The 27,218-nt window shown below is 39.5% G+C and overlaps 2 protein-coding genes across 1 annotated transcript; both read left to right on the top strand.

Moving 5' to 3' along the window:
- LOC122115690 (cytochrome P450 2C25-like) overlaps positions 1 to 27,218 on the top strand; it is a 451,891-nt gene that overhangs the window by 56,936 nt on the left and 367,737 nt on the right.
- On the top strand, positions 1,286 to 26,062 carry LOC122115695 (cytochrome P450 2C21-like). Its single transcript, XM_042689114.1, is given in 12 exon segments — positions 1,286 to 1,583; positions 2,106 to 2,404; positions 3,473 to 3,572; positions 3,575 to 3,634; positions 12,607 to 12,754; positions 13,660 to 13,666; positions 14,722 to 14,847; positions 15,235 to 15,408; positions 16,304 to 16,445; positions 19,282 to 19,469; positions 22,585 to 22,726; positions 25,517 to 26,062. Coding segments are annotated over 11 exon segments (1,503 nt in total). The 5' UTR covers positions 1,286 to 1,583; positions 2,106 to 2,170; the 3' UTR covers positions 25,699 to 26,062.

Here is a 27,218-nt window from a genome sequence, read left to right as displayed (position 1 = left end):
GTAACCTTACGTGCTATCATGGTTTTGCGTGAGCAGCTGTTTTCTAGAGTCCTTGGGCTGCATTCCCCATGCAGGGTCTTGAGGTCCACACCCCTTGAGGTGCAGAACAGGAGACAGCCCCTTGCGAAGTTGTATGTATTGAGCACTTGGGGTGCTGGGGCTTGTGGGTTTGGTCTCTGGGATCCTAGTTGAGTCGGGGGTATCCCTGGATCACAGGTGGAAAGCGGTGGTGGGGACCAGGCTGGTGTCACTGGGAGTGACAGTCCCCGAGCTGGAGCACAGGGCCAGGCTCCAGCGACAAGCCGGAATGAAGCTGAGGCGTTGGCACCATTGGCCGGGATGGAGAACTACCTACCCTAAGGCCTGCCAGCACATGCAAATGTTTGGGGGGCCTGGGCTCACCAGCAGCTGCATTCCCATGGAGGCATGGCTCAGCCCAAGGGAGTGTTTCCAAGCTGGTGAATCTGGTTTTTGTCATGGTAACCACAGTCCCCAGGCTGAGAAGAGACTTTGTGTGGATTATGGAGGGAAGGCCCAGGCTGGAGTGAGCACAGTCGTGGGGGTGGGTGGGGAGGGGGAGGGCCACAGGCAACAACTTTCCTGGAGTTGCTGGGTGGTTGCTGGGGGATTTCTCAGCTGCGGGTGCACAGGAGCTGGTGAGCCGGGAAAACCGTGAGCTGATCGCCCTGGGTGAGCGCAGGGGTTAAGCCTGGCCTGGAGCCCTTGGAAGCTGGGAGTTTTTTTTTTTTTTTGTTTTTTTTGTTTTTCCTCGGCTTCAGATGCACCCGGCTGGGGGGTGAATGGGGGGTGTGTGTGAATGTTACAGTGGAGGGCTGAGCCCCAAGGCTGTGAGCCGCGCAGGGGCTTTGCCCAAATCCGGCCAGGGGAGGGCAGGTGTTTGCCCCGCGGGCTGGGGCGACTGGAGGCTGCGTTCAGAAAGCTGCAGGGTTCTCTCCAGACTTTCGCCTGTCCAGGGTGCACGGACCCCGGTTGTTCAGCAGGGGCTGCAGTCTCAGTGTTGTGTTCTGGAGGCTGGGTGCGGGGGCAGGAAGATGCTCCCCAGTTCCTGCAGAAAGACGCAGCGCTGGTCCAGAGGTGGAGGGCTGCTGAGAGGCCAGGCGGTCCTCCGCCGCCGGAGGTGCGCTCCAGCCCCGGGCTTGCCCGCAGGCCCAGCTGCCGCCAGATGCCAGGAGGTCCTCAGTCAGTAGCTGTTGGAGGATTGAGTTCTGAGGGTCTGTAGCCAGGCACCTGCTGGCCTATGTCGGACTCGAGGCTGTGGGTGGTTTTTCTTTCTTCTCTAGGCTGCCTCTCTGTTTCCCTGTACTGTCTAGAATCCCTGTGCATTCTACTCTCCTCAAAACAGTTTTTCCTTTAATGCGCTGACTCTTCTCTGTGCCAGAGTTGCCCGAAGAGCATAGAGTAACTGCTCAGCCATCTTGGGTCTCGCCTTGTCTTTTGAGTCTTGAAGTTTTTTTTCCCATTGGCCTCTACACACCTTCAAACATTTGTAACGCCCTTGCTGGAGGACGTTTCTGCCCCATGGCAGAGCAGTGAACGCCGGCTGGGACTACAGGACCCCCCTTGTGAGTAGTAGGTGTGCAAGGAAGACACTGAGGGATGCGTCCAGGGGCTTTCCTCTGCTGTGTGTGTGAGCAGTTCCTCTCCTTGATGTGGCAGATCCCTCTCAATTGACGATTAACCACACATTGCTCTGTGGAGTGGCTTCATTTCTACCAGATGGAATAGAGGCTCTGCTGAGAGAATTAAGGCATCTCTGATATGCTGGAAGACAATACTGGTTTCCTAGCCCCCAAATACCTGCTCTGGACGTTTTCCTTTTATCTTTAGGGAAAAGCACTAGGAGAATGCTTCTTTCTTTAGCGGTATGATGGTAAATTTTGACACAGGGACATTCTTTTTAATCATTCACCCAAATCATGCAGGTATCCAGTTGGAAATGTAAGAGTTTACAACTTTATTGGGGAAGTATGGCCCTTTTGACCATAACTACCTCCGAAGAAAGCAGACTTCTGTTTTACTTAGATAATTAAGAGAGGGATTATCGCCGGGAAAAACATTACCTTTGCTTTCGTTTCTACCAACAGGCCAAAGTGTACTGAAGATAAGCAGAGTTTACCCAAAGTTTGAAGGCTTTGTACTTCGGTGAACCATGTGTGCATTATTCATAGAAGCCTTGGGATCTAAACTTTCAGTTGCCCTTACACAAAGTTTGTCAACTGAACTCCTTATCCTCTTGGGGCTTGGTCTTTCCGGTTTGGTTCTTCTTTCTCTATGGAATGGAAACAGTGTCAAAGGGAAGCTCCCACCCGGCCCCACCCCGCTCCCAATTATTGGAAATATTCTACAGTTAAATCCTAAGAATATTGTCAAGTCCTTAAGCATCGTAAGCATGATTAATTTTTTTCTTTTAGTTGATTGCAATAAGTGAACCATATTAAAGCTAAATAAAATAGGGTCCCAGGAAGTGTGTTTTAAAGAGATAGGTTCTTTGGTCACTAAGGTATGGCTTAAGAAATCTACAGCTGGAAGGAACTCTATGGTGTAACAAGACCACAGCACTAAAATTTCCTAAAGAAGACACTGATTTGACATAACCATGTTGACAGTTTCTATTATATTTACTGAATGAATGGGTCAATTTACACAGCAGTAGCTCTCTGAATCCTGATGGAATGAATGGTCAGAAAACTGAGTTTTCCCTGAGATAGATCATTACCAGAGCACTGCTAGCTTCTAGAAGATCCTTCCTGTGCTTTGAACTCTCAGCTTCTTCATTTGTTACTTCTCAGCTTGAGGAATTTTTAAAATCTCTGAGCTGTGAATTCCATGTCATTAAGTTGTAGACAGTGATGTCTTTCAAAGGCTATTGATTGTGGCATACTTAAATGTGTCCTTTGTACCTAAAATATGTACCTAAAAATGTGTCCTTTGTATTAGGTACTATCCGAGGTGCGTGCAGATGATTTTTAATATTTAAAAGCTTCTGTTAATATAAAATGTAAAGCTCAGAGATTGGGCATGTGCTATGACCAGGCTACCAAGTTGTCATGTGTTTCTGAAACTTAGGGTGTTAAGAAGGGTGGATAATGAGGATGGCATAAGTGGGAGGGTCTTCCTTTAAAAAAGAAGAGGAAAACATCTTTTAAGTACAGATAGATACAAAGGAAAAATTTGAAGTGATTATACTTTTGGCAGGAAAAGTTAATGAAATAACAAAAAAGTGGAATATGGCTTCTATTATGTTGTGAGAATAATGATAATAATAATGGCAATGCTATTAATGATACAGCATCATTACCACTCTATGTAATTTCCTATTAAATTGCTCCTTTTATTATAATGGGTAAATGAATATTAAAATGATTCTTCAGAAGGATTATAAATATTCCTCAGTTATTTACATAAAGCAATTAGAATCTTCACTTTTATTGTATTTGTGATCCTTTTCCAGCTAGCGAAAAATTATGGCCCTGTGTTCACTGTATATTTGGGCATGAGGCCCACTGTGGTGTTGTATGGATACAAAGCAGTGAAGGAAGCTCTGATTGATCGGCAGAAGAGTTTGGTGGTAGAGGGAGTTTCCCAGTGATGGATAAAGCCATCCAAGGATTGGGTATGTTTCTTTACTGGGGAGAATGTTAATCAGATGGCAAGTTGTAAATAATTTGGATAGGCAAAGAAATTGAGAAACTACAGCATTTGGAGAATTCATTCCTTGACCCCCCCCACCTCAAAAAAAATGTTTCAACTTCCTGGTATTCATTTTGTTAACCTGTAAGTTGTTCAATCCTCCCCTGCATGTAACATACTTTAGTCAGTTTACTTATGTGTGTATATAGATATACATGATCCTGTATATGTTTTCTTATATGCTTATAATTTAGATCTAACTTCCACATGTGTGAGAGAATGTGTGCCCTTTGTCCGTCTGTCCCTCTAGATCTTGTCTTTTTTTTTTTTTTTTTTTTTTTAAACTGACAAAACTTTATTTTGTTGTCATTTGGAAGGAAAAAGAAAATGTACAAAACAGTTGGGCTAAGATTTATTTTCCCTCCTTTGTTTTAACTAGGAAAATCTTTCTCTTCTCTCTTCCTTCTACTTACACCGTGCATTATCTGCTTTAATTCTTTTTTTTTTTTTTTTTTAAATTTTATTTTATTTTATTTGAGAACATACTATACAGAGGGGTTACAATTACATGGGCAGGATAATGCATACATTTCTTACCAAGCATTGCATCCTCCTCCTTTGTTTACCCTTCACCTCCCTTCCCAGCCTCCCCCCCCCTCCCACCCAATCATACCCCCCCTCCCCCCCCCACCGACATTGTAAAGCTGGTTTTGACATGACATTTTGTACTTCTCATTGTTGCAACAGGTCCACCTGAATCCTTAAACGACTTGTTTGTCCCCGTCTCCTCCACATGTTATACTGACATCAAATATAGTGAAAGCAGGGGTTACACTGTGGGGGAGGGACACACAAAGCAACAAAGAAATAATCTTATAAATGCATTAGAAACACATGCATGAAAGAAACAAAAACATTAAAATACATATTTGAGGGTTCGTTTTCCTAACATCACATTCTCTGACTTTTTCCGCTTGACTCATACCTATACTAGATATTGCAAATAAGGGAAACCATGGGACCTATGTTTCTTTGGGCCTGGCTTACTTCACTTAATATAATTTTTTCCAAGCCTTTCCATTTCCTAACAAATGGGGCAATGTCATTCTTTCTGATGGAGGCATAGAATTCCATTGTGTATATATACCACATCTTCTTGATCCATTCATCTACTGAGGGGCATCTGGGTTGGTTCCATGTCTTAGCTATGGTAAATAATGCTGCAATAAACATAGTTGTGCTGGTAGCTTTAGTGTGGCCTTATTTGTGATCATTTGGGTAAATGCCCAAAAGTGGGATTGCTGGGTCGTTGGGGAGCTCTATGTGGAGTCTTTTGAGGAACCTCCATACTGCTTTCCAAAGTGGTTGAACAAGTTTACATTCCCACCAACAATGAAGTAAGGTTCCTTTCTGTCCACATCCCCTCCAGCATCTGTTGTTGTTAGAGTTCTTGATTTTTGCTGTTCTAACTGGAGTGAGGTGATATCTCAATGTTGTTTTGATTTGCATTTCTTTTATGGCTAGGGATGTTGAACATTTCTTCATGTGTCTATTGGCCATCCTTCTTTCTTCTTCAGAGAAGCTTCTCTTTAAGTCTTTCGCCCACTTACTTATTGGGCAGTTGTTTCTTTGAGGATTTGTTGTTGGGTGGTTTAATTTTTTGAGTTCCAAGTATATTTTAGATATGAGACCCTTGTCCGTTGTATGGCTAGTAAAGATCTTCTCCCAGTCCGTGGGCTTTCTATTGATCTTGCTAGCTATGTCATTTGCCCTGCAGAAGCTCTGCAACCTTATACAATCCCATTTGTCCAGCCTTTCTTTGATTTGTTGTGTTTCCGGGTCTCTATTCAGAAAATTTCGGCCTGAGCCAAGGAGACCCAGGGTTTCTCCTATTCCATCCTGTAATGTTTTCAGAGTGTCTGCTTTGAGTTCAAGGTCTTTGATCCATTTGGAGTTGATTCTGGTGCAGGGTGATATATAAGGATCTAGCTTTAGTTTTCTACATGTAGTTAACCAGTTTTGCCAGCACCATTTACTGAAGAGGCTGTCTGTCTTCCATTCTATTGTTTTAGCTCCCTTATCGAAGATTAGATGGCTATAGGTCTGTAGGTTCATTTCTGGGTTTTCAATTCTATTCCATTGGTCCTGAGGTCTGTTCTTATGCCAATACCAAGCTGTTTTGATTACTATGGCTTTATAGTAGAGTTTGAAATTTGGTATTGATATTCCTCCAGCAGTATTCTTTCCGTTGAGGAGCGTTTTTGCTATTCGGGGTCTTTTATTGTTCCATATGAATTTTTGGATTGCCTCTTCTATTTCCTTGAAGAATGAGGGTGGAATTTTGATAGGTATTGCGTTGAATTTGTAGATAGCCTTGGGCAATATTGCCATTTTCACGATGTTAATCTTTCCAATCCAGGAGCATGGGAGGTTTTGCCATTTTTTAAGTTCTGTGTTGATTTCCTTTTTCAAGATTTTAAAGTTTTCATCATAGAGGTCCTTCACTTCTTTAGTTAAGTTAATTCCTAGGTATTTTATTTTTTGTGAGGCTATTACAAATGGAGTTGCTTTCCTAATTTCAGCCACACTTTTCTCATTGTTGGCATACAGAAAAGCCATTGATTTTTGGGGGTTAATTTTATAACCTGCTACTTTGCCAAAGTTTTGAATCAGCTTGAGTAATTTGGGAGTGGAGTCTATGGGATTCTTTAAATACAAGATCATGTCATCTGCAAAGAGGGAGAGTTTTATTTCTTCTTTCCCTATTTGGATCCCCTTTATGTCTGCATCTTGTCTTATTGCTGTAGCTAGGCATTCTAATACTAGATTGAAGAGAAGTGGAGAGAGTGGGCATCCTTGTCTTGTTCCTGAGTTAAGAGGAAATGGCTTTAGTTTTTCACCATTGAGTATAATGCTGGCTGTAGGTTTGTCATATACAGCCTTTATTGTATTGAGGAATGTTCCATGGATTCCTAATTTTTCCAAAACCTTCATCATAAAGGGGTGTTGGATCTTGTCAAATGCTTTTTCTGCGTCTATTGAGATAACCATGTGGTTCTTATTCTTGCTCCTGTTGATGTGATGAATAATATTAATTGATTTGCGTATATTGAACCAGCTTTGCATCCCTGAAATGATTCCTGTTTGATCGTGGTGTATGATTTTTTGGATGAATTGTTGAAGTCGATTGGCCAAAATTTTGTTGAGAAGTTTCGCATCAATGTTCATCAAAGAAATGGGTCTATAGTTCTCTTTCTTTGATGAGTCCCTACCTGGTTTTGGGATGAGGGTTATGATGGCTTCATAGAATGTGTTCGGTAGTGAGCTTTCTCTTTCAATTTCATTGAAGAGTTGGAGGAGAATTGGTGTGAGCTCTGCTTTGAAGGCCTTGTAAAATTCCGCTGTAAAACCATCTGGTCCTGGACTTTTCTTAGCTGGGAGGTCTCTTATTGCTGTTTCTATTTCAATGCTTGATATGGGCCTGTTAAGATAGTTTACCTCATCTTGGTTTAGTTTTGGCATGTCAATATTTGCTAGGAAGAGGTCCATTTCTGTCAAGTTCTCAAACTTATTAGCATAAAGTTTTGAGAAGTATTCCCTTATAATGTTCTGAATCTTGCTTGTTTCCGTGGTGATGTTTCCATTCTCATCTCTGAGTTTATTAATTTGGGTGTGTTCTCTTCTTTTTCTGATAAGATTTGCTAAGGGTCTGTCAATTTTGTTAAGTTTTTCGAAGAACCAACTCTTTGTTTTGTTGATTCTTTCTATAGTTTTTTTGGATTCTAATTCATTTAATTCTGATTTAATTTTGATTATTTCTTTCCGTCTACTGGATTGGGGTTTATCTTGCTGCTCTTTTTCAAGGAGGTTTAGATGTGTCATTAAATTGTTAGTTTCAGATATCTCCAATTTGTTGATGTAGGAGCTCAGAGCTATAAACTTGCCTCTGAGTACTGCCTTTGCTGTGTCCCAGAGGAGCTGGTATTTTGTGTGTTCATTTTTGTTGAATAGCATGAACATTTGAATTTCCTTTCTAATCTCTTCCATGACCCACTCATGATTCAGCAGTGTGTTGTTCAGCCTCCATGTGATACCGGACTTTCTTTGGTGGCTTTTGGTGTTGAGTTCTAACTTTATTCCCTTGTGGTCAGAGAGAATGCAAGGTATAACTTCAATGTTTCTGAATTTAGACAAGTTTGCTTTGTGGCCTAAAATGTGGTCTATTTTAGAAAACGTTCCATGTGCTGCTGAGAAAAACGTGTATTCTGATGCTGCTGGGTGAAATGTTCGGTAAATGTCTGTTAAGTCTAGTTGATCTATGCAGCTGTTTAGATCTGCGGTTTCTCTGTTGAGTTTTTGCCGAGTTGATCTATCTAGTGGGGAGAGTGGTGTGTTAAAATCCCCAACGATTAATGTCTTTGGATCTATATGGGATTTGAGGGAAAGTAGTGTTTCCTTGATAAATTTGGGTGCTCCATTGTTTGGCGAATAGATATTTAGAATTGTAATATCCTCCTGAAGGAGAGATCCTTTAATTAGTATGTAGCGACCTTCTTTATCTCTTTTCATGAATTTTAATTTGAAGTCTATTTTATCTGATATTAGGATTGCAACTCCCGCCTGTTTATGCGGTCCGTTTGCTTGGTAGATTTTGTTCCAGCCTTTAACATTGAAAATGTGTTTGTTTTTATGGGCAAGATGTGACTCCTGCAGGCAGCAGATAGAAGGGTCTTGTTTTTTAATCCAACTAGACAGTCTATGTCGCTTAATTGGAGAGTTCAGTCCGTTAACATTAAGAGATAGGACTGAGAGGTATTTGGGAGTTCCTGCCATGTTATCTACCTTCTTGGGGGCTGCGAAAACTGGGTTCTTCCTATGGTTCTTGGATTCTCAGTTTGGGTGCAGTTTCTTGGCCTTTATTGCGGTCTTGTTGGCTTTCTATGTGTAGGACATCTTTAAGAATCTTTTGTAGGGCTGGTTTGGTGGAGATGTATTGTTTCAATTTTTCTTTGCTATGGAAGGTTTTTATTTGGCCTTCAGTTATGAAGGAGAGTTTAGCTGGGTACAGTATTCTTGGTTGATAGTTGTTTGTTTTTAGGGCATGGCATACATCATTCCAGGCTCTTCTTGCTTTGATTGTCTCTGCTGAGAAATCTGAGGTGATTCTAATTGGTTTCCCTTTATAAGTGATTACCCTTTTCTCCCTGACAGCTTTAAGGATCTTTTCCTTGTTCTGAGTTGATCCTGTGTGGATTATAATGTGACGGTGGGATGTCCTATTCTGGTCTGGTCTATTTGGGGTTCTAAAGGCTTCTTGTATCTGGACAGGCCTATCTTTTTGCATGTTTGGGAAGTTCTCTGCTAGGATCCTGTTAAACAGATTTCCTAGACCATTAACTTCTGTTTCTAGGTGTTCCTCTACACCCATTATCCTTAGATTAGGCCTTCTGATGGTGTCTTCCAGGTGTTGGATAGATCTATCATATTTCTTGGACTTGTCTTGGATGGTTGTATGTTCTTTCTCTATAATATCTAGGCTGTCTTCAATCCCTGAGATTCGATCTTCTGCATGGTCTAACCTGCTGTCAAGACTCTCTACTTTGTTTTTTATCTCTTTTCCTTCTAGTTGGTCAGCTTTGATGGCTTCAAGTTCTTTGTTGAAGCTCTGTTTTAGGTCTTGTATGAATTTCTTTACTTCCTTAATTTGGTGTTCAGTGTTTGTCCTCAAATCACTTAGTTGATTGGTTATGGTTTCTTTGGGCTCCCATTCCTTCTGTTGGGTTCCATTCAGCATTCCCTTTGTGGTCTCCCTGACTTCCTTCAGCTCTTTGTTAATGGATTCCATGAATGCCTTTAGTGATCTTTGTGTGTTCTCTACCTGGTCTCTCAATTCCTGTATTACTCTTTGATTAGCTTCCTCCCGTTCGTGGGATTCCTGCAGATCTCTTTGAGTGTTCTCAGCCTGCTCACGCCATTCCTCCCTTTCTCTTTGAGTATTCTCAAGTTGTTCACGCAAATCCTGTATCAGTTTTTGAGTAGCTTCCTCACGCTTATGATATTCCTGTATAAACTTCTGGGATGCCTCCTCTCTCTCCCTATCACGCTCATACAGAGTCCTTTGTACGTTGTCAAACTTTTCATTTATCATGTTTGCCACCAGTGTTTGTAGAGCTGTTTGGGAACTCTCCTCTGGATTATTCATTATCTGTTCTAACCCCTGATTATCAGGATTGGGAATTGAGATACCCGAATTTGCCATTTTTCTTGTGTTTTTCCGGCTTACTCTGCCCATTTGAGATGAAGATAGCACCAGTTTTGTGCTAGAACACTATCTTAAGGCAACCATCAACCAAAGTTTGCATTTGTACAGTCAATAGTCTACAGATACAATCTAGTTCAACAGATACATCTATTCGACATCAAACAACTATATGTTAAAGAACTTCGAACCGCAGAGAAGAATTTGGAAAGCCAGAAATTATTAGGGTTAGGAAGAGATGTGGGTAAAAAATAGGAATAGATTGGTGTGGGGAGGCACAGGGAGAGTTAACTATGTCCTAATCACAATGCAGGAAATAGGTTGGGTAGGATGTAAGTAGAGAGAGAGAGAAGAAGAAGAAAGGGAAAGGGGAATGAAAAGAGACCAGAAAAAAAATAGAAACGTAAAAATTAATGTTATTTTAGAGATTAAAAGACCATCTATTTATAGAGGAATATGAATATGTTGAGAGAAAGGGAGGGACATAGAGGAGATGAGAAAAACTTTAAAAAAATGCTTAAAATATTGTATAGGTATAAAGTACTGCTATTAGTGAATTTAAGTCTCAGAGGTTTTGAATTGAGTAATAAGTTTGTGGATTAAGTGTGTACACAATGGGGGATAGGGTCTACTGGTTAACTACGGGTTTATCTGAGGATGTGCAGGACAAGAGTTAAGTCACATAAAGATGAACAAAGAGGAAAAGATGGAAAGGATAGGAAAGTGAGAAGAAAAGATCAGAAGTTCAGTAGAGCTAGAAAAAAAAACCAAAAAGATAATTAAGAATGAAAGAAAAAGAGAAAGAAGACAAGAAAAGAAAAGAAAACACACATTCACGTATTCCTAAAATAAAAATTATAAGAGGAGAAAAAAAAAAAGTTAATGGAAAACAATTATTTTTTCAGAAGAGGCAAAGATTAAAGATTAATAAAAGTTTTAGAAAAGCAAAAAAAATTTTTTATATATATATAAGGTAACAAAAAATGAAAAAAAACAAAACAAGAAAAAGAAAAAAAGAAAAAAGAAGAAAAAAAAAGTTCTTTGATTTTTTTTTTTTTTTTTTGGGAGGGGTGGGAAGTGTCCTGTATCTCCCTTTTGTCTGTAACCAGAGTCTGGTTGGAGACTCTGGTCAGCTTGAGGTCCTGTGGCTTGATTGGTTTCTTAAGTCAGTTTGTTGGAACAGGCAGGAAAATGCTCTGCTTTACCCAAGATTTTGAGATCCCCCTCCCAGGTTAATTTACTGGGAGGGTGATCTGCTTTGAGAATCACAAAAGAGGGGGATGCAGTGATGAGGCTAGGTTCTGGGTAGAGTTGAGGCCTTTCAACGAACAGTAGCTTTTCCCTGGGGCTATTTTGTGAAAAAAAACTCACAGCACCCAGCCTGGAGCCATTCTCAGGGTTTCTGTTTTTCAATTGATTGTGGTGGCTGCTAGAGGGAGGGGCAGCCTCTGGCTCTGGCCACCCAGCGAGGAGAGCCACTCCAGTGGCTGGTGCCTGAGCTGGGCGACCCCTCCCTGGATGGAACTGAGTCTGTGAGGTCACCTCGCCGCCAAGTTCCTGTGACCTGCCAAATGACTAGCTCTATTCCAAGGCCTGAGCTGGAGCTAGCCGCTCCTCCGAGCTTTGTCGGTATCCAAGATGGAGATCACCGGTGCTGGGGGGGGAGGGGTGGCCTTCCCTCCTCTGCTCCCAGAGGAGTGAGGAAGTGGGGCTTCTACTCACGCGGAGTCTTGGATCTCGGGTCGTCTCTGGTCTGCAAAGTGCAGGATGAAGTTGTCCGCTCCTTGTCGGTTCTTGCTGGTGTTGAGTAGAATCCGCTCGTCCGCTGCGTCTGGCTCCTTTGTCCCGGACTGCGTCTCAGGTCTGCCTCCGCGGCGGTGGTCGCCGCTGCGACCCTGCCGCCGCAGCGGCAGCTGCTCAGATGTTTCTGCTTGGCTTCCCCTCTCTTGACTAACTCTCTGTCCTGTGATGGCACACTTGGTGTGATTCTCTGGCTTGGGACTGTTCACTGGAACTCTGAAACTGTTTTCTATGCAAGAGCTTGTTCAGATTCCAGCTTCTCCTCCGCCATCTTCCCGGAACTCCCCCATAGATCTTGTCTTGACTTTGGAGGTCTCACATTGAATTTCATTGGTCCTATGACCACATTAAATAGGAGAGATTAAACAGAGGGAAAATATTTAAATGTGAATTATTCTCTGCCAATGTTGGCCTCTTTTCTGAGGAATACACTGTCATGTTATTACTTCTACTGTAGAAGAGTTGTCTGACTTTTTGAGAATTTCCTTCTCTTGATGAACTGCCTAAGGTTCACTTGCAATCAGAAACAAGAAATTTACCTATGACTTGTATTCACCATGATTTATTAGCTGTGTTGTCATAGAGCTAGCATTTTGCTTTTATGATATTCAATGTCCTTGTTAGTAAAACTGCAACAAAATACTTACTTGGTTTACAGAACTATGCTGAGGATTTGAAGAACTAATGTATGAAGAACTAAGTAGTGTGTCAAGTCAATAGTCCCAATAGTAAAATAGTAGATTCAGTTAGAAGAAGTGGCAGGTAAAGTGGAGCTCAAGATGATATAGTTATGGCTTTATAAATCTACTTGTGTTGTCAGCATTTCATGAGATGGAAAGTCTAACTAGAATTCACTATGATAGAGGATGCTGTTCTGTGCTTTTTTCTTCCTATAGGAATTGTTTTCAGCAATGGGGAAAGATGGAAGCAAACCCGACGTTTCTCCCTCATAGTTTTGAGGAATATGGGGAAGAAAACTATTGAAGACAAAATTCAAGAGGAAGCTTTGTGTCTGGTGGAAGCATTAAAAAAAACAAATGGTACATATTTACTTAATTATTAAGAGTAATTGTTAGGATAGACATGATATTTTTAGAAACAGTGTAAGAAAAGTTTATGGAGTCTCAAGAGCCACTGACGTTTACTTTTTCCTCACTTAATTAGTGAGACATAAAATATAGCATACTTTCAGGAAGCAATAAGCTTTTGATATAGGCCAAGTTAATATAGGCCTTTGTTTTCTTCATTATTAGTCTTTCATGCAAGGTTCATCTCTGTGGGTTAGCAGGAGAAGAGACAAAGTATTGGATTTTAATAGATATTATATGAGAAATGATTGTGTACTTTATTTGTATATTAAATAGAAGTTTACTCTTACCTGGTTCTGATTCTCATAGTGAGTATAAATTTCTCTCCACTTCTGCTTTATTGCATTCTCCTGGAAGTTGCTTTCACAGGTTGAGCAGAACTGTTCCCCAACCCCCTTTTATTTTTTGGTCGGTTGTGGGGCTTGAACTCTGGGCTTGGGCACTGTTTGCCCTTTTAACTTACCCATTTTAAACCAGCGAGTTTTTTCAGAGTGTTATGGTTGTTACTATGCAGAGGCAGGGTTTGGATGCCACCCACAAAACAATAGGATATGAAAAGTCTCATAACTCACACCATAATACTTCCTTTTTTTTTTAATCATCATTAATTTTTATTTTTTATTTATTTATTTATTTATTTTTTTGTCGGTTGTGGGGCTTGAACTCTGGGCCTGGGCGGTGTCCCTCAGCTCTTTAGCTCAAGGCTAGCGCTCTACCACTTGAGCTACAGCGCCACTTCCCTCACACCATAATACTTTCAAGAGAGCAGTGTCACTACAGAAACATCTGAGAATGTAGTGAAAGAGCAAGGAAAGTTTCCAGGCTTGAGTTTCCATAGTGGTAAAGAAGCGGGGCTAGGACTCCTTGTGTGGACCAGGGATTGTGTAGTTTCTACTTCATGTTAGTGTTAAAGGAGGGATCATTGAGGCTTTTGATATACTCGTCCAGATGTGAAGAGAAGAGTAAGGGAGGATGAGACTTTAAAGCTGTTAGCAGTTAAAATCTAAAATAGTCATGTTCTTTATGACACTAGAAAGTATGCTTCTGGCTGGAGGTGTGGCTCAAGGAATAAGAGTGTGACAATAAAGAAAAAAAAAAGGAAGGAAGGAGGCTTCCAAAACACATTTTTTCACATAACTGGATATAACTCCACTTTGTCTATTTTTCTACAAGAAAAGCACATTTGATAATCTCAACTCTGTTTTATTAAATGCAATTACAAGTTACCTCAATCTCGTGATTTTTTTTCCTTTTTGTGCCAATCGTGGGGCTTGAACTCAGGGCCTGGGAGAGGTTCCTAAGCTTTTTTTTTTTTTTTTCTCAAGGCTAGTACTCTACCACCATAGTTCCACTTCTTTCTCTCTCTCTTTCTTTCTTCCTTCCTTCCTCCTTCCTTCCTTCCTTTCTTTCTTTCTTTCTTTCTTTCTTTCTTTCTTTCTTTCTTTCTTTCTTTCTTTCTTTCTTTCTTTCTTTCTTTCTTTACTTCCTTTCTTCCTTTCTTTCTTTGGTGGTAAATTGTAGATAAGAATCTCAGAGCTATGATTCTCATGGACTTTCCTGTCTGGGCAGGCTTTTAACTGTAATCTTCACATCTCAGCCTCCAGATTAGCTATGATTATAGGTGTGAGCCACAGGTACACAGCAATCTCTTGATTTTTTAAAAAAATTAATTTTATTGTCAAGGTCATGTACAGAGGGGTTACAGTTACATACTTAAGGTAGTGAGTATATTTCTTGTTGAACTTGTTTTTTATGGGTGCCACTGAGTAGTAACCACACTGAGACATAAATGCACGTGTTTAAGTAGAAAAATGATCTCTAAATGAATTTCTCTTTGGGAAATAATGAAAAGAAGAGAATATGAGGACAGAATTAACAAGTAAGCTGGGGTTCACCAGGCACATTTGTTTGGTGAAAGATAAGCAACAGTCATTTGTGATCTCTTCCATCATTTTTCAGAACCATTTTGACTACAGTGATCAGAAATTTCATGCATTGATTGAAAGTTTTCATGATAACCTCAGAATTTTAAGTACTTCCTGGATACAAGTAAGATTTATTTTCATTTAAATGTGACATTGCTCCTGCACCCAAGGGTACCTGCTCATTACTCAAAAGCTAGTAGTTGGATTCTGAGAGTTAGAGGGAGGAAAACAGGGTCTGTGAATCCTGGGACCAGCAAAGACCAGACCAGTTAGGTAAATGTGCACAATCTGCAGAGCAATAAGTTCCTGAACTCAGATATACTATGTGTGTGGGGAAGTTTCTTAATTTTTGTGATGTAGTGTTTCTTCATTACAAGAAGAATTTTACCCCTACTGCATTGTATTGTAGGAGGCATGTTTTATTCATCTTTATTTAGCACTTAGCAAAGTGCTGGCATGCAGTGACTGTGAATGCTCACAGTGTGTTAATGAGTACTCCTTGCTCTTTCAGCTCTGCAATGCTTTCCCTGCTTTACTTTATCTCCCAGGAAGTCATAACAAGCTCTTTAAAAATATTGCTCACCAAAAAAATATTATTTTGGAGAAAGTAAAAGAACATAAAGAAGCTCTGGACCCCAGTAATCCTCAGGACTTTATTGACTATTTTCTGATTCAAATGGAAAAGGTATAACATGACCTTGATTTTCAACTTCATGTTTCTGAGTTATGTGATTCATAGATTACCTTTGATCTTCTTAGGAGAATAACATTACCTTCCTAAAGATATACTCTTTGCTTGCGTAACATTGTTTTCTGAAAATCATATTGAGTGTCTTGGAGTATTTTAAAATTCTCATTGGAAAATAATTTTTTGGAAGTTATATATTTATCATTTTAGAAATGTTTCATATTTGAAGGTATATTGGAATACAAAACACACCTATAAAGATTGAAGGTAAGAGGCCATACTATATAAAATAACCCACATGAGTGGAAGATCTTACAGGCCAGGAGAATACAGGAATGGGTAGGAATCTTGAGAGTCTTCACAGTTGAGATAGGTTTTGGGGATTTGATAAGGAGCATGAAAGAAAGCCAAGGAATGGTACATGTATATGGTAACCACGTGTGTGGAAAGATTGAGAAGGTTATCTTTCCTGTAATTGAGGAATGGTAATGATTGTCATGACAAAGGAGTTTGGGAAGCGATGCATCTTGGGAGTATGTAGGAAGGAAGGCTTGGATGGGAAATATAGACTTGTTAAAATAGACAACACATTCTACAACTAGCATGGAGTAGCAATGAACAATTTGAAACAGTTTATGTTTGAAATAAATGACAAAGGAACTGATTTTCTTTAGTAAAGGTAAAAGTACAGATTTAGAAAAGACTTGGAAGTTGGTAATGCTACATATTAATAATTTGGAAGGATCCAAATATGTCCATATATATATATATTACCTTCAGCTATAATGCACTTATCTCTGATTAATTTAGCAAATGCTTGTGTTCTCTAAAAGCACTTTATGATATTTCAAACACCTCTTTTAACCAAGTAATTCTCACTCATCACTGTTAGGAAAAACACAACAAACAGTCTGAATTTACCATGGACAACCTGATCACCACTTGTTGGGATGTGTTTAGTGCAGGAACAGAGACAACGAGTACCACGATGACATATGGACTTTTGCTCTTGTTGAAGCATCCTGAGATCTCAGGTATGAGCATAGGTAGTGAGTAGGGGAAAATCCAGGTAGAAACTGGCAGACAGCATAGAGAACCAGCTCACCCTTGACTTGGCTACACATTGTACAAGGAAAATTTCCATCATAGCATAGGAGTCTGCCATCGGAAAGATGTGATTAAAATGAGATCGCAGTAAAGAAACCAAATGAAATGCTTAAGCAACAGCAGAGATTGGAAGGGCAATGGTTGCTCTTCTCCCTCCTATGATTCAGAATCCTCTCTTTAGATTGTGGGAGATGTAGTAACAATTCTTAAGGAGCTACACATTTTTCTGCATGAAGAGTTTGTTCCACAGGTTTTCTATGCCTAGGTTAGGTATGTCATGGTCAATAGATACTCAAATTCATTATAGGAAGGATTACACCCCGATAAAAATCTCTTCTAATATGACTTTCTGAATAAAGAAAATGTTCTGACAAATGTAACTTCTCTTGTAAATGCAGACTTTCTACCTTGTCTCCCTCTTTTTTTTATTGGGTGTTCATCTAGATCAACACTTTCTTTATGGTTATATCATAGTTTGTGTTTTGAAATTTTTAATAGGGATAATATCCTGATATTTATCTCATGCTAACACCACCAAAAGTTTCCACTGGTTTAAGGACCTTTTCCTATGAATAGGAGATATTCCATGAACTGTACAACTTAGATGCAAAATTGGAGTATGTATTTGATAGGACATACTGTATAATATGATGTGATCTAGGTTTCTCTCAAATAATACACTCTGTCAGTCATACAACTTCACTGATGGCTTGTGAGAGATCTGTGTTGATTATGAGGAAGTATATATTATTCTTAAGCCTTTAAATTCTCTGTATATTGCACAAGCTTTTCTTCTGTCATATTCTTTATTGCTTTCATATTGATTTTCTTTTTGGATCTTCTTTTGCACCATCTTTATGTTCCTGAATCTATCTGTCTGTCTTTGCCTTTTCTGTCTCTGTCTCTCTCATATATATATATGTTTGTGTGTGTGTATAAATATAAAAAAATATATTGACATTTTTGTTGCCATGCTATCCTTTACTTATTTTTGTCTTGAGTACTCTGACTACTAACATGACAATTCTCTTCTAGAAGGAACTTGAGCCTCTCAAGGAAAGGTGAAGTTCAAAATTTGTTTCACATTATTAATTTTTCTTTTGAATTGTTGGGATTTTTTTCTTTTTTAATATATATTTTTATTGTAAAGATACTGTACAGAGAGGTTACAGTTACATGAGTAAGGTAATGAGTACATTTCCTCTCAAACATTGTTACCCCTTCCTTGGTTTTTCCCCTACCAACCCTTCCCTCCCCATCTTCCCAACTCCTCCCATCCCTCCCAAAATTTTCAACATGGTGTCTTATACATCTCATTGTTACAATGGGTCAACTTGTATCCTTATTTTAGCTTTTCGTTATTTCCCTTCCACTTCCCAAATTATAAAAATTGTATATACAAGATGCAGGGCACCAGAATCAAATACAGTGAAAATAGGGATTATACCATGGGGGAAGAACATACAACAGAAACAAACAAAAAAAATCACATAGTACATTTTTTTTTTTTTTTTGGTAGGTCATGGGGCTTGAACTCTGGGCCTGGGTGCTGTACCTCAGCTCTTCAGCTCAAGGCTAGTGCTCTACCACTTGAGCCACAGCACCACTTCTGGTTTTCTGGTGGTTTGTTGGCGATAAGAGTCTCATGTACTTCCCTGCCTGGGCTGGCTTTGAACCGTGATCCTCAGATCTCAGCCTCCTGAGTAGCTAGGATTACAGGTATAAGTCACTGATACCCGGATGATTTTTTCTTTATAGCTGTCAAACATAGAATTTTCATAAGCTCCATTACAAAGTCACATTCTTTGGGTAGTAGAAAAATACTACTTGATCTAAGGGAGTAGCAACATGTAGTTACAGATTTCAATAGTAATGACTTCAGATTCGGAGTCTTCTAGCAAGCAGCCATGTCACCTCCATCCCCTGACTGCCTTGCCATGTCTCTAAAGGCCACATATCATCCAGTGTGCTAAGGGATCATAGTTAGTCTCTGAACTAGTTTAGTTTTAAGCTACACAAAATAATACTTAATCCTTTGAACTATTTTGAAGAACAGTAAAATATATGGTAGATCAGTCATACATTACATTCTAAATAAATGATACCTTCTTCACCTATGCTGAAACAAGTAAACATCTATTTTTGTTGTTATTTATTAAGAATTTAACACAGGTGGCACTTTCTTAGAATTTTCATACTTTTAACAAACTGGCATAGACAAAGTGGTTATATTACAGAGTCTTCAATGATATACAGATTCCAGATTTCTCAATCTGCTGAGCAAAACTTGACAAATTAAGAAGTAAAGTTGAGAAATCAGTTTAATAGCATGTTAGTACTATATATAATATATATTAATAATATATAATATATAATATTATTATATATTATAATACTATATAATTATAGTATATTATACTATATATAGTATCTATGTATAGTTCTATATATACTATATACTATAATATAGTAAAGAATATATAGTACGAAATATACCTTATAGAACTATATATATATATATATAAAACTTACTATATATATCACTATATATACGTGTGTGTGTGTGTGTGTGTGTGTGTGGTGTGTGTACACAGATTAGGTTTCTCACAATCTTCTAATTTATCCAGAAGACAAACTCCTTTTTCCCTATGGAGAAAGTGACAATTTTTCTATCTCCCCACCTCCTATCACAACATGATAATGATTAAGAGATTATGTAGAAGATAATTCTTTCCATATACATTCTGATTCCTTCCTGGCCAGTTACAATCCATGAAGAGATCCAACGTGTGATTGGCAGGCACCGAAGCCCCTCCATGCAGGAGAGGAGCAGAATGCCCTACACGGATGCTGTGGTACATGAGATCCAGAGATATATTGACATCCTCCCCATCAACATGCCCCATGTGGTGACTAAGGACATTCAGTTTAGAGACTACTTTATCCCAAAGGTAAGAAATATTCAATCTATAGTCGAAAGAATCCCAGGCTGACAATGATCATGGAAGTACAATGATAGATTTTTCTGACATTTTACAGGTATGGTGCAGCCATAACTCAGACATCTTACCCACAACCACTACCTTCTAGTTTGTTGGTTCAATTTCCCAAATCTAATGGTACTTAGATTCTTACAGACTTCAGTACTTTAAGAACTTCTCAGTTGGTCTGTTCATTAGCAGCTTCTGCTGTCCACTTTCCTGCAGCAATAGTTCTTTTTAGTCTAACTCAATGTACTTCATGATATACAACAATGACTCTTTCAACCCGAAACCCTCCTCAAAGTTCTATCTTACCACCAGTTTCTTTTCCTCAGGCAATCTGTCCTTCTCTTCCTCTAGATTTACATACTTAGCTATACCTACACAATTCTGTTTCTTGTCTCCTTGTGGAAGGACTTTCTTTTATCTAAACATAACTTTTCTACCTGTGTCATGCTTCCTTTGTATCTCTCTTTTCCAAGGATCTCTCTAAAATAGCCACATTTTTCAAGTTTCTTTTTCCCTCCAGTGCACTTATTTATTTATTTGCAATTTTTAGTGTTTCACTACTCTACATATGTATGTGCTAATATATCATATGATAATATTTGTACCTTCATCATCCTTTCCTTTTGTACTTCTTCCTCCCAATGGCTTCCCTAATAGCCCCTTTCTAAATTCATGTCCTTATTTTTGTTTTAATCTGATTGTTTTAGGTCTATATTCTACATATGAGAGTAAACATGTTTACCTTTTTGAGTAAACATGTAATATTTACCTTTATGACATACTTTGCTTAACATGATTATTTCCATCTCCTTTTTTCCTGAAAATAACATAATTCCATTTTACATGGATTCAATACATAAACATATATACACACACACCACAGTCTCTTTTATCCATTCATCATTTTGTGAGCATCTAGGCTGGCTTTGAAGTCTAGCTATTATGAATAATGATGTTACAACTCGGGAGTGGTATAATAAATGTCCAGGAGTGGTATAAAAGGATCACATGGTAGTTGTATTTTTAGGGTTTTGGAGGAACTCCATGCTGATTCCTGTAGTGGCGGCACTAGTTCACATTCAACTAAAAAGATCTCAGGTTGCATTTTCCCTACATTTGCACCAGCATTTGTTGTTCATATTCTTGAAGATATACATTCTGACTGGGATAGGATCAAAGCTCAATATCATTTTGATTTACATTTCCTTAATTACTAAAGTGGCTGTGGCTTGTATTTGTAATCTTAGCTGCTCAAGAGACTAATTTGAAGGATCATGATTTGAGGCTAGACTCCAAAATAATCACCAAAAAGCAGGACTATAGATGTTACTCAAATGATAAACCTCTAGCCTAGCAAGCACGAAACCCCTAGTTTAATCCCTAGAACCACCAAAAAAAGAAAAAAGATCTTCAGTACCTCTTCATGCTTTTATTGGCCATTTATCTTCTTTGGAAACTATTATTTGTCTGTCTATAAATTGAGTGTGTAATTTAGTTTAGTGTTTAATTTTTGGAATTTTTTCTGTTACTGTTGGTTTTATTTTATTATTTTGACCCTATGGCTTAAACTCAGGAATTGTGTGCTATCTCTGAGTTTTTTTTTTTTTTTTAATTTGCTTAAGGCTAGTGTTGTACTACTTGAGCCACAGCTCCACTTCTGGGTTTTTTGGTGTTTATTTAGAGATAAGATTCTTACTGTTTTTCCTTCCTGGTTTTAAAATGTAATCCACAGATCTCAGGCTCCTAAGTAGCTAGGAGTACAATCATGAGCCATGAATGCCCAGCTTAGAGTTATTTATATATTCTGGTTATGAATTCTTTGTAACTGAATAACTGGCAAATGTTTTCTCCTAGTCTGTGGTAGAAATCGTTTACCTCTTTTGTTAGACTTTTGTTTTTCTGATTTCTTTCTTAGTCTGTTTATTGTTGGTTTATAGACAAACTACTGGTTTTTGAATGTTGATTTTTGTATCCTGGAATGTATTTTTCCAAATACATTCATCAGATATAAGAATCTTTTGGTAGAATATTTAGGGTCTTTTAAGAATAAGCTAATAACATATGCAAACAGGGAAATTTTGACTTCTTCCTTTTCTATTTGTGTTTTCTTTAGTTCTTTCTTGGCTTATTGCTCTGGCTAGAAATTCATTCACTAAATTGAATAAGAGTGGAAAAGTGGCCAGGCACTGGTGGATTACATCTGTAATTTTAGCTACTCAGGAGGCTGAGATCTGAAGATCACGGTTCAAAGTCAGCCAGGGCAAGAAAGTCTGTGAGACTCTTATCTCCAATTAAGCACCAGAAAACTGGATGTGGAGCAGTTTTAAAGTGGTAGAACACTAGCCTTGAGCAAAAGAGCTCAGAGACATCACCCAGGCCCTCAGTTCAAGCCCCATAAATGACAAAAAGACAATACAATACAATACAAAACAAAAAAAGAATGGAAAAGTGGACACTTCTGTCTCATTCTTTAAGCACTTAAGAGAAAGTGCTTTTTTCCCATTTAGTATAATGCTGTCTGTAAGTTTATGTTGAAGTATGTCCATTGTATTCCTAGTTTTTACGGATAGTGACATTGTCCTTGTTAGATTATATTGCAATTGATCTGTCAAGAGCAATGCATGCTAGGTAGTTTCCTTTGTTTTCTGTAGATTAAGTGCAGGTGTCAGACTTTAGACTTAAGACCCGTTCATCTTGGCCATTAATTATTTCTGTGACATAGCAAATAAATTCTCCTTTTTGTGCTTCAATCTCTTCATCAACAAAACAAAAGGCTTGGTTGACATGGGTCTATTTTTTTAAAGTTTTATGATGTCCTTTATTTTTTTAATTTTAATTTTTGCTGGTCACGGGGCCTGAACTCTGGTCCTGGGTACTGTTCCTCAGCTATTCAGCTGAAGGCTAGCACTCTACCACTTGAGCATCAGCCCCACGTCTGGCTTTTTCTGCTTATGTGGTGCTGAGGAATCGAACCCAGGGCCTCATGCATGCAAGGGAAGCACTGTACCACTGAGCCACCTTCCCAGCCCCTTATGATGTCCTTTATAATTTGATGTATCCATTTCCTTTCTATCAGGGCACAAAAATCTTAACATCTCTGAATTCTGTCCTGCATGATGAGAAAGCATTTCCCAATCCAGAGCAGTTTGACCCCAGCCACTTTCTGGATGCAAGTGGTAACTTTAAGAAGAGTGACCACTTCATGGCATTTTCAGCAGGTAAGTGAGCTTCCCTGTCACCAGTGTACCAGGAGTTAATGAGTGCTTTGCATGAAGGCCCTCTGGGCTTGATAAACTGCCATTTCTAGGAGGCCAGAGGCACAACTCCCAAATTCCAAATTGTTTCTCCTCGGGTCCCTTCCCAGGATTCCTATGAGTCTCTCCTAGACGTCCAGTTCTGATGCTTTTCTCAAGAACCTTAAATCAGATCACTTAAACTTACTGAGCACCTTATATGGGATTTTATCCCATGCCAGATCCCAAGATTCAAATATGAATAACAAACAGATTTCCCTTCTAAGTGAGAGGGAGACAAATGAACATCCAAGGAAACTGAGATGTGATGCATGCTGAGCTGAAGGCTGCTGTGGAAACTCGAAGAGAGAAGCACCTTTACCTAGTCTTTGGAGAGTCAAGGGCAGAGTAGTGGAAGGCTAAGGGACATTGTTGCACATAAACATTTCACTCAATTTGTAAGCATCCTTGGAAATAATTAAGTCTTGCATTCAATAGATGAATTAGATAATTTCAGGGGAACATGTTTTCAAGAGGGCCAACAGGAGTAGGGAAGTAATATAGTGAAATGATGAGTACTCGTATCAGCAGGCAGATGCCAGAAGCATCTGGAACAGAAAGGGAGACCCAAGGCAAAAGGGGGTGCAGCTGGAATGCCAATGGACCTTCAGCTCAACTGAAAATGCAGGCACTGGTACAATTATGCAGCCTTTGTCCAAGCTGTGACTCTGATTTTTTTCAATACCTCATCCTCTGAGTTCATGTAGAACCTGGAAGAATCTAACTCAAGGGTTAATACAGCCCAGGGAAATTAGTTTTCTGGGAACAGGTAGGCATAAAGAACACTAACAATGCAGAATAGATGTAGAAAGAGAAAGAAATGAATATTTAGCACATTCCAAGGAAAGCAGGAAGCAGAGTAACTTAACACAGGGCAGAGATAAGATTTGCTCGTGATCGTTTGTCTAAGACAATGTGTATCATATGACCCTTGGGGCTATGCTTCCAACGTGCTGTGCAAAACTCAAAGCCACTCCCTGATTTCCTACTTGCAGTCTTTCTGCTTGTAGTTTGGGGTCCACTATGGTTTGAAATTTCTATTTATCGCACATATCGTGCAGTCCTGTGTTGTCCTGGCACTGGAGTATCATTACAGAGCTAAGACTTACCTTAAGAGCTGGTATTCAGTCTGTGAGGCAGATGAAGTATTTTTTTTTCCTCTCTCTTTTTTGACAGTCCTAGGGCTTAAACTCTGGTGTTGTCCCTGAATTTCTTTTACTCAAGGAGAGCTCATTACCACAGCTCCACTTCTGGCTTTTTTGAGTAGTTTATTGGTGGTAAGAGTCTCATGGCCCTTTTATCCTGCCCCAGCTGGCTTTGGATTGCGATCTTCCTCCTCCTCCTCCTCCTCCTCCTCCTCCTCCTCCTCCTCCTCCTCCTCCTCCTCCTCCTTCTCTTCTCTCTTTTTGTTGGTCTTGGGGCTTGATCTCAAGGTCTAGGCACTGTCCCTAAGCTCTTTTACTCAAGGTAGAACTCTATCACTTTGAACCAGAGTCACTTCCATTTTTCTTTCTTTCTTTCTTTCTTTCTTTCTTTCTTTCTTTCTTTCTTTCTTTCTTTCTTTCTTTCTTTCTTTCTTTCTTTCTTTCTTTTCTTTCTTTCTTTCTCTCTCTCTCTCTCTCTCTCTCTCTTTTCTTTCTTTCTTTCTTTCTCTCTTTCCCTCCCTCCCTCCCTCCCTCCCTCCCTTCCTTCCTTCCTTCCTTCCTTCCTTTCTTTCTCTCTCTCTCTCTCCCTCCCTCTCCTTCCTTCCTTCCTTCCTTCCTTCCTTCCTTCCTTCCTTCCTTTCTTTCTTTCTTTCTTTCTTTCTTTCTTTCTTTCTTTCTTTCTTTCTTTCTTTCTTTCTTTCTTTCTTTCTTTCTTTCTTTCTTTCCTTTCTTTCTTTCTTTCCTTTCTTTCCTTTCTTTCTTGTTGGTTGTGGGGCCTGAACTCTGGGCCTGAGCACTGTCCCTCAGCTCTTCAGCTCAAGGCTAGCACTCTACCACTTGAGCCACAGAACCACTTCCAGCTTTTTCTGCTTAAGTGGTGCTGAGGAATTGAACCCAGGGCCGCATGCATGCAAGGCAAGCACTCTTACCACTGAGCCACCTTCCCAGGCCCCTTATTTCCATTTTTCTGGTGGTTAATTGGAGATAAAGAGTCTCTCCTGCCCCGGCTGTCTTTGAACTATGATCCTCAGATCTCAGCTTCCTGAATAACTTGGATTACAGGTGTGAGCTACCATTACCTGGCTACATTTCTTTTTATACTTGGCAAAAGTATGCTCTGGATAAAAGCTTGAACAGATAGTCAGTGAAATTGATCTTACCTCTTAGATCTAGATGAGGAGAAATAAATCTGTAGAGATCTGGCTCAGGGGTAAATGAAAAGTACATAGTCATATATCATGTCAGTGGGAATAAGTGTGTGTGTTGTGTGTGTGTGTGTGTGTGTGTGTGTGTGTGTGCGTGTGTGTGTTTGTTTACAGGAAGGTGTTAACAAGCCTTAGAATAGTAGATTCATTGTGGTTGTAGAGAGATTTTTTTTTTTCCGATAAAGCATGAACACAGAACTTTCTGTTGAGGAAAGGGAGGAAATCAGGTTTACACATAAATAGAAGTTGTGGGTTAATCATTCACTAATATATTTATTATTCTTCAATTTATTTTAGACTCCCTGTGTGCTGAGAATCTGAACTAAATAGCTAGTCAATTTGTATGTCTTTTTTTTTTTTTTAAGGGAAACGAGTTTGTCTTGGAGAGAGCCTGGCCCGTATGGAGCTGTTTTTAGTCCTGACACACATTCTACAGAATTTTACCTTGAAAACTCTGGTTGACCCACAGGACATTGACACCTCACCAGCTGCAATTGGGATTGGCTCTGTACCCCCACACTATGAGCTTTGTTTCATTCCGGTTTGAAGAAAGGGCAGGCAGCCAGACAGCTGAGTGGGAGTCTTAGCTGTCTCCCAATGGGCAAGTGTCTCCTTCCCTGTGTTCCATCCATCCTGCACCCTTGTCTAAGCAGAAATGCCACCCCTGAACCCTGCTTCTTCTAATTGCCCTATCCTTTATGATCTAGTTCAAATTTTCCTTTGTTAAAAATAAATCTCACTGCTTTATCTCCAATAAAATCATTAAGCAACAGGATACTTAGGCCACAGACTATAGCACACTTGTAATATATACTAAATGGAAAGCATGTGATATGTAATGCTTTATTTTAGTAGAAGTTGTTCCTACTTAAACAAATGTTCAGAATAAAATGTGAACATGGCTCATTTTACTCCTATGTAACTCATGAGTAATCTCTTGATAGTTTTTCATGTAGACGATTATCTCAGGGGTCTATTACAATATAATTGTGTGTACACGTGTATGATACACTTGCTGATGGTTGTATAGGTAGGTATGTGTGTTGTTCTGAGTATGTGTGCACAGAAAAAAAGGAAAGATAATTCTATCCAGAGGGAGTAACATGAAGTAAAATTTGAATTGTCCAGCAATGCATGACGGCTGTCAAACTTTCCTATAACCCACCCATTTCTACACTGCCCACACTGCCCCAGAGGGTCTGAGCAGGTAAGCTCAGAAGGGAAGGCTAGTAGTGCTAGAGAGTTCTTCCCTGAGAGCTGGTGGCTGATTGGGTGTGGGCCCCATGGCCTAGGGCAATCTGGAAAACAAATAAACATACAAGCAAAACAAAGAAAAATGAATTTCTAGCCCAGCGCTGGTGGCTCACGCCCAGCTACTCAGGAGGCTGAGATCTGAGGATCATGGTTCAAAGCCAGCCCCGGCAGGAAAGTCCCTGAGACTCTTATCTCCAATAAACCACTAGAAAACCGGAAGTGGCACTGTGGCTCAAGCGGTAGAGCACTAGCCTTGAGCTGAAGAGCTGCGGGATAGAGGCCAAGCCCAGAGTTCAAGCCCCACAACCGACCAAAAAAAAAAAAAAAAAAAGAAAAAAAAAGAATTTCTATGGCCATAAAAAGGCATATTTGCATTTTCCTATTGCACAGTGTATTAAGGTTCCCTCCCCTTCCCAATTCCCACCAGCATTTGTTACTGTTGATTGTTTATAGTCTTGACAGTGACCATCCTTGAGGGAGATGTAATCTCAGTGTTGTTTTAATATGCTTTTTCTTTATGATCAGAGAAAATTTGTATTTGTATTTGATTTATTTATTCTTGGAGAGGGTCATCACTGGGTTTCTCAGAAGCAGAGATAAGGGATTTTTTCTTCCTTTACATTATTCTCTGAGGTGACTGAAAAGTTCAAAGCCAGCTCCAAAATATAAATAGATCAAATACAAATAGTGCCCCAATGTATGGTGGCTTCAGTTCTGATGTGTCTTTTGGTCATGCAAAAGGGATCTGTGAGTCAGGCACTGGTGGCTCATGCCTGTAATCTTTGCTACTCAGGGGGCTGAGATCTGAGGATC

This window comes from Dipodomys spectabilis, unplaced genomic scaffold (assembly GCF_019054845.1).
Source record: "Dipodomys spectabilis isolate Male_0828 unplaced genomic scaffold, ASM1905484v1 ptg000125l, whole genome shotgun sequence".
In the NCBI taxonomy this organism is placed as follows: domain Eukaryota; kingdom Metazoa; phylum Chordata; class Mammalia; order Rodentia; family Heteromyidae; genus Dipodomys; species Dipodomys spectabilis.
The sequence above is the reverse complement of the archived record's forward strand: the minus strand, read 5'-3'. Positions and strand labels throughout refer to the sequence as shown.